Consider the following 7,500-nt stretch of genomic DNA (forward strand, 5'->3'; position numbering starts at 1 on the left):
CTTGAACATCAGTCAGAGGCCCGTCAAAATAAAAGCCTTGAACATCAGACAGAGGCCCGTCAAAATAAAAGCATTGAGCATCAGACAGCGAACCGTCAAAATAAAAGCCTTGAACATCAGACAGAGGCCCGTCAAAATAAAAGCCTTGAACTTCAGACAGTAGCCCGTCAACATCAAAGCCTTGCACATCAAACAGCGGCCCGTCAAAATAAAAGCCTTGAACATCTGACATGGCCCTTCAGAATAAAAGCCTTGAACATCAGACATTGGCCCGTCAAAATAACAGCCTTGAACATCAGACAGAGGCCCATCAAAATAAAAGCCTTGAACATCAGACATCTGCCCGTCAAAATAAAAGCCTTGAACATCTGACATGGCCCATCAAAATAAAAGCCTTGAACATCAGACAGCGGGCCGTCAAAATAAAAGTCTTGAACATCAGTCAGAGGCCCGTCAAAATAAAAGCCTTGAACATCAGACAGAGGCCCGTCAAAATAAAAGCCTTGAGCATCAGACAGCAGTCCATCAAAATAAAAGCCTTGAACATCAGACAGTGGCCCATCAAAATAAAAGCCTTGAGTCTCAGACAGCGGGCCATCAAAATAAAAGTCTTGAACATCAGTCAGAGGCCCGTCAAAATAAAAGCCTTGAACATCCGACAGAGGCCCGTCAAAATAAAAGCCTTGAGCCTCAGACAGTGGCCCGTCAACATCAAAGCCTTGCACATCAAACAGCGGCCCATCAAAATAAAAGCCTTGAACATCTGACACAGCCCTTCAGAATAAAAGCCTTGAACATCAGACAGTTGCCCGTCAAAATAACAGTCTTGAACATCTGACATGGCCCATCAAAATAAAAGCCTTGAACATCAGACAGCGGGCCGTCAAAATAAAAGTCTTGAACATCTGACACGGCCCATCAAAATAACAGCCTTGAACATCAAACAGAGGCCCATCAAAATAAAAGCCTGAACATCAGAGAGAGGCCCATCAAAATAAAAGCCTTGAACATCAGGCAGTGGCCCGTCAAAATAAAAGCCTTGAGCCTCAGACAGCGGCCGGTCAAAAAAAAAGCACTGAACATCAGACAGAGGCCAGTCAAAATAAAAGCCTTGAGCCTCAGACAGCGGCCCGTCAAAATAAAAGCCTTGAGCATAAGACAGCGGCCCGTCAAAATAAAAGCCTTGAGCCTCAGACAGTGGCCCATCAAAATAAAAGCCTTGAGCTTCAGACAGCGGCCCATCAAAATAAAAGCCTTGAGCCTCAGACAGCGGCCCGTCAAAATAAAAGCCTTGCACATCAGACAGTGGCCCATCAACATAACCCACAATGTCTCGAAAAACATTGTGATATTTTCCGATTTGTTTTGCTTATTATAACATATTTTTCCCCCCACATAGATATTTTTTTAAGGAAACCATTTGTAAATGCTAGCAAAAACATAAATTATCATAAAAATATACAGCTGTTTTTAATCAGTTTTTAATCAGTCGTTGACCAGCAGGGACTAACACCTGAAACTAACCAGCTAAACCCAGATTCTCCAGGAGATTACATCACAATACAAACCAGACTGGAGCAAAAATGTCATTTTATAGCATCTAGTACTTTGATATTGACAGTTAAATCTAAAAAAACAATTATTCTGCATTAGTCAAGTCAAGTCACCTTTATTTATATAGCGCTTTAAACAAAATGCATTGCGTCAAAGCAACTGAACAACATTCATTAGGAAAACAGTGTCAATAACGCAAAATGACAGTTAAAGGCAGTTCACCATTGAATTCAGTGATGTCATCTCTGTTCAGTTTAAATAGTGTCTGTGCATTTATTTGCAATCAAGTCAAAGATATCGCTGTAGATGAAGTGACCACAACTAAGCAAGCCAGAGGCGACAGCGGCAAGGAACCGAAACTCCATCGGTGACAGAATGGAGAAAACAACCTTGGGAGAAATCAGGCTCAGTTGGGGGTCAGTTCTCCTCTGACCAGACGAAACCAGTAGTTTAATTCCAGACTGCAAGCAAAGTCAGAAGAATCATCTGTTTCCTGTGGTCTTGTCCTGGTGGTTGTCTGAGACAAGGTCTTTACAGGGGATCTGTATCTGGGGCTCTAGTTGTCCTGGTCTCCACTGTCTTTCAGGGATGTAGAGGTCCTTTCTAGGTGCTGATCCACCATCTGGTCTGGATACGTAGCAACTACATCGGGTGTTATGGGAAATGTTCCCGGTTCCGGTTTACCTAATTAATGGAGCGTAAAAATCCTTTAACGGATTTGGATATTAAAAGCATATTAGTATGTTATGTGTAAGCCAGTTTAAAGAGATGGGTCTTTAATCTAGATTTAAACTGCAAGAGTGTCTCTGCCTCCCGAACAATGTTAGGTAGGTTATTCCAGAGTTTATGCGCCAAATAGGAAAAGGATCTGCCGCCCTCAGTTGATTTTGATATTCTAGGTATTATCAAATTGCCTGAGTTTTGAGAACGTAGCGGACGTAGAGGATTATAACGTAAAAGGAGCTCATTCAGAACAACTACCCAATAAAGCATTACAATAATCTAACCTTGAGGTCATAAATGCATGGATTAACATTTCTGCATTTGACATTGGAAGCATGGGCCGTAATTTAGATATATTTTTCATATGGAAAAATTCAGTTTTACAAATACTAGAAATGTGGCTTTCTAAGGAAAGATTGCGATCAAATAGCACACCTAGGTTCCTAACTGATGACGAAGAATTGACAGAGAGAACCATCAAGTCTTAGACAGTGTTCTAGGTTATTACAAGCAGGGTTTTTAGGTCCTATAATTAACACCTCTGTTTTTTCAGAATTTAGCAGTAAGAAATTACTTGTCATCCAATTTTTTATATCGACTATGCATTCCATTAGTTTTTCAAATTGGTGTGTTTCCCCGGACTGCAAAGAAATATAGAGCTGAGTATCATCAGCATAACAGTGAAAGCTAACACCATGTTTCCTGATGATATCTCCCAAGGGTAACATATACAGCGTGAAGAGTAGAGGCCCTAGTACTGAGCCTTGAGGTACTCCATACTGCACTTGTGATCGATATGATACATTTTCATTCACTGCTACGAAGTGATGGCGGTCATATAAGTACGATTTAAACCATGCTAATGCACTTCCACTGATGCCAACAAAGTGTTAAAGTCTATGCAAAAGAATGTCGTGGTCAATTGTGTCAAACGCAGCACTAAGATCCAATAAAACTAATAGAGAGATACACCCACGATCAGATGATAAGAGAAGATCATTTGTAACTCTAAGGAGAGCAGTCTCAGTACTATGATACGGTCTAAATCCTGACTGGAAATCCTCACATATACCATTTTTCTCTAAGAAGGAATATAATTGTGAGGATACCACCTTTTCTAGTATCTTGGACAGAAAAGGGAGATTCGAGATTGGTCCATAATTAACTAGTTCTTTGAGGTCAAGTTGTGGTTGTGGAGAGGCTTAATAACAGCCAGTTTGAAGGTTTTGGGGACATATCCTAATGACCAGTGTTGGGCAGTAGCGTCGCTACAAGCAGCGAAGCTACTAGTTTAACTACATTTCTCAGTAGCTTGGTCGTAGCTTTGCTACTTTCTGAATCAAATAGCTTTTCAGTAGCGAAGCTCTTTTTTTTTACCAAGTAGTGCGGTAACTTCCACACAAGCTACATTTTCGCAAGCATTTCTGAAGCTCAAACTCAAATCGGGAAATACAACTGCTAAGATCGCTGATCCTGGATCAGTAGTGACGCGATGGTGCTACTTCATCTTGTTCGTGTTTACGGTGGATAGGAACCAACCATCTTTATGATGCATTACCGCCACCTTCTGCACTGGATGGTACCACTCCTTGGTCAGTCACGCAAAAAATTATTTGATGAAATGATGGCATAGGATGAGGTCGGAGAACAGTTAATCCCGAGGAGTGAGTCGGCGTGGCCATACCTAGACAAGTACATGACACTGACTGGGATAACAGAGAGAAAATATGTTTTCAGATGCTGCTTGTAAAAATTATCAGGGTCCCCCTTACGAAAGGAAAATATATTTACCAATATATTTCTTAAAATATATTGTGATATATTGTAATACATTATTTTCCTTTTAATTTCTAATATTTTATATATTTGAATACATTTAATAATATATTGATGACACATATATTATATAATATATTGCAAAATATACAAATGATTGCCGCTTTCAATATATTGCAATATATTGGAAAAAATAAATATATATAAGAATATATGCCTAATATATTACATGATATTTTCCAATATACTGCAATATATTTTTTTTTTCATAAGGGCCAGCCTGGCCATTTTTTTGTACTGTTTGGAGGTCTTGCATTTTGTTCTGCAAAAGCCTACAGTATATTAAGCATGCCCATGCAACAGGTGCATACACTTGTGCGCACATTGTTAATTACATGTATTTTGATTGTTTTTGTTGCCAAATTGGTAAGGAACACAAAAAACTATTAAACTAAACAATTACACCTGCCTATCTGTTTGTACTGATAGTTTTAAGCACTGAGATAGCATTGACTTGTAATAAATCGTGTTCAACATAAAAATTTAATTTTAAAAGTAGCTTAAATTTCCCAGGGGTAGTGAATTTCACAGTGTAGTGAAGCTTCATTTACTGTATTCATTTACTGTAGAGTAACTTGTAGCTTACCTCACTACATTTTCCAAGTAGCTTGCCCAACACTGCAAATGACAATGAGGAATTAATAATAGTCAGAAGAGGATCTATGGCTTCTGGAAGCACCTCTTTTAGGAGCTTAGATGGTATAGGGTCTAACATACATGTTGTTGGTTTAGATGATTTAACAAGTTTATACAATTCTTCCTCTCCTATAGTAGAGAATGAGTGGAACTGTTCCTCAGGGGGTCTATAGTGCACTGTCTGATGTGATACTGTAGGTGACGGCTGAATGGTTGCAATTTTATCTCTAATAGTATCGATTTTAGAAGTAAAGTAGTTCATAAAGTCATTACTGCTGTGATGTTGGGAAATGTCAACACTTGTTGAGGCTTTATTTTTCGTTAATTTAGCCACTGTATTGAATAAATACCTGGGGTTATGTTTGTTTTCTTCTAAAAGAGAAGAAAAGTAATCAGATCTAGCAGTTTTTAATGCTTTTCTATAGGATATGCTACTTTCCCGCCAAGCAATACGAAATACCTCTAGTTTTGTTTACCTCCAGCTGTGCTCCATTTTTCGGGCTGCTCTCTTTAGGGTGCGAGTATGCTCATTATACCATGGTGTCAAACTGTTTTCCTTAACCTTCCTTAAGCGTAAAGGAGCAACTGTATTTAAAGTGCTAGAAAAGAGAGAGTCCATAGTTTCTGTTACATCATCAAGTTGTTCTGAGGTTTTGGATATGCTAAGGAATCCGGATACAACAGGAAGATAACTTAAAAAGCAGTCTTTTGTGGTAGAAGTGATGGTTCTTCGATACTTGTAACAAGAAGTAGAATTTACAATTTTGGCTATATGAAGTTTACACAGAACTAAATAATGATCTGAGATATCATCACTTGGCTGAATAATTTCAACACTATCAACATCAATTCCATGTGACAGTATTAAATCTAGAGTATGATTTCGACAATGAGTAGGTCCTGAAACGTGTTGTCTAACACCAATAGAGTTCAGAATGTCTATAAATGCTGATCCCAATGCATCTTTTTCATTATCGACATGGATATTAAAATCACCAACTATTAAGACTTTATCTGCAGCCAGAACTAACTCGGATGTGAAATCACCAAACTCTTTAATAAAGTCTGTATGGTGCCCTGGTGGCCTGTATACAGTAGCCAGTACAAACATAACAGGGGATTTATCATTAACATTTGTTTCTCTGGATAATGTTATATGAAGCACCATTACTTAAAACGAGTTATACTTGAATCCTGCCCTCTGAGAAATCCTGAAAACGTTGTTATAAATTGAAGCAACTCCTCCCCCTTTGCCTTTTAAACGCGGCTCATGTTTATAACAGTAATCTTGGGGGGTGGACTCATTTAAAATAATGTAATCATCAGGTTTTAGCCAAGTTTCTGTCAAACAGAGCACATCTAGATTATTATCAGTTATCATATTATTTACAAATAGTGTTTTCGTAGAAATGGATCTGATATTCAATAAGCCAATCTTTATCATTTGTTTATCCATATTGCATTTGTTTTTTATTTGTTGAACCTCAATTAAATTGTTAACCTTAACTTGGTTTGGACGTTTTTTGTATTTTCTAGTTTGGGGAACAGACACACTCTCTATAGTGTGATATCTAGGTGAAAGAGTCTCTATGTGCTGAGAATTAACTGACCTCTGTGACGGGAGGCAGCTAGCAGACGGTCGGTTTAGCCAGTCTGTCTGCTTCCTGACCTGGGCCCCAGTTAGTCAAGTATAAACACTAAGACTATTTACATAGTCTTAGGCATTATTTCTGCCATACAAAAATGAAATTAGTCTTTACCAAAGTGGCCAACAATTGTTACGTGTGTGTCAATCAAACACAATTGAATCTTTATAAGTAGCAACACTAAAGGCTTCTTTGTTAGATGTGAACCAGATGGACATCTTTTTTTCTGCATCCTCATATTTATGTTTATTGTACAAACAGTAACGCAGTCACTCAGAACAAACTGATTATTACAAAAGTTTATGTATATCATTTAAAAACAGAACAAAAGACAAACAGAAGACACTAAACGGTAGATTTTATGAACAGGGAGAAGTGTAAGGCTAGTTAGTGTCGAGAGACGTGTTTAAAAGTGCAACAGAAGTAGATGGAAACACACTCCCACAGCAACAGATGAGAGGAGCGGGCGAGGGTCTCCACAGAGTTTGTTCCAGCGGCATCACGCCTGCGTCTCTAGCTCCACCAAATACAGTCCTGCGTCGTTACGGTGTCCACGAAAGCCACGCAGAGGCCTGCGCTCCGGAGAACGAGCGTACACGACCTGCTGAGCCTGACACAACTTCTGAATGAGGAAACGCTTATCACGACCCTCCTGTGTGGACACACACACACACACAGAGACAGAGACAGAGGGACACACACACACACACACACACACACACACACACACAGAGACAGAGACAGAGGGACACACACACACACACACAGAGACAGACACACACACACACACACACCAATGGGAATATGATCAGTGTCTTCAGGAAAACATTAGTGCATAACAACTGAACTAACAGACAAGTTTTGTCATGTATTCACCAGAAAACAAAATCGAAGCAGTCATGAAACCCAGTTGTGCAAATATAACGTAAACGCAAAAGCTTTGGAGTTTACTTCCTTAAACAAGTGTGCTTGATTAAACAAAGCTTTGGAGAGGTTCAGCTCTGCTTCCTGTTTGAAGTCTTTAAACTTACTGAAACGCTACAGAAAATGTCTTGGAAAATCCTAATCTTTCAATAGGACGAGATCAATTAGTTCATGAAATAGG

General features: G+C 39.0%; 2 protein-coding genes across 4 annotated transcripts in view; one reads left to right on the forward strand and one right to left on the reverse strand.

Annotated features, from left to right (window-relative positions):
• The window catches only part of LOC113039050 (zinc finger protein 501-like), an 847,435-nt gene that overhangs the window by 210,649 nt on the left and 629,286 nt on the right, over positions 1-7,500 (forward strand). The window lies entirely within an intron of this gene.
• tmc7 (transmembrane channel like 7) overlaps positions 6,615-7,500 on the reverse strand; it is a 17,578-nt gene continuing 16,692 nt past the window's right edge. For both annotated transcript variants that reach the window (XM_026195693.1, XM_026195769.1), the window contains exon 16: positions 6,615-7,047. In XM_026195693.1, coding sequence (XP_026051478.1) covers positions 6,895-7,047 — 153 coding nt within the window. In that variant the 3' untranslated portion in view covers positions 6,615-6,894. The remainder of the gene's footprint in view (positions 7,048-7,500) is intronic.

This window comes from Carassius auratus, chromosome 1 (assembly GCF_003368295.1).
Source record: "Carassius auratus strain Wakin chromosome 1, ASM336829v1, whole genome shotgun sequence".
Taxonomy (NCBI): Eukaryota; Metazoa; Chordata; class Actinopteri; order Cypriniformes; family Cyprinidae; genus Carassius; species Carassius auratus.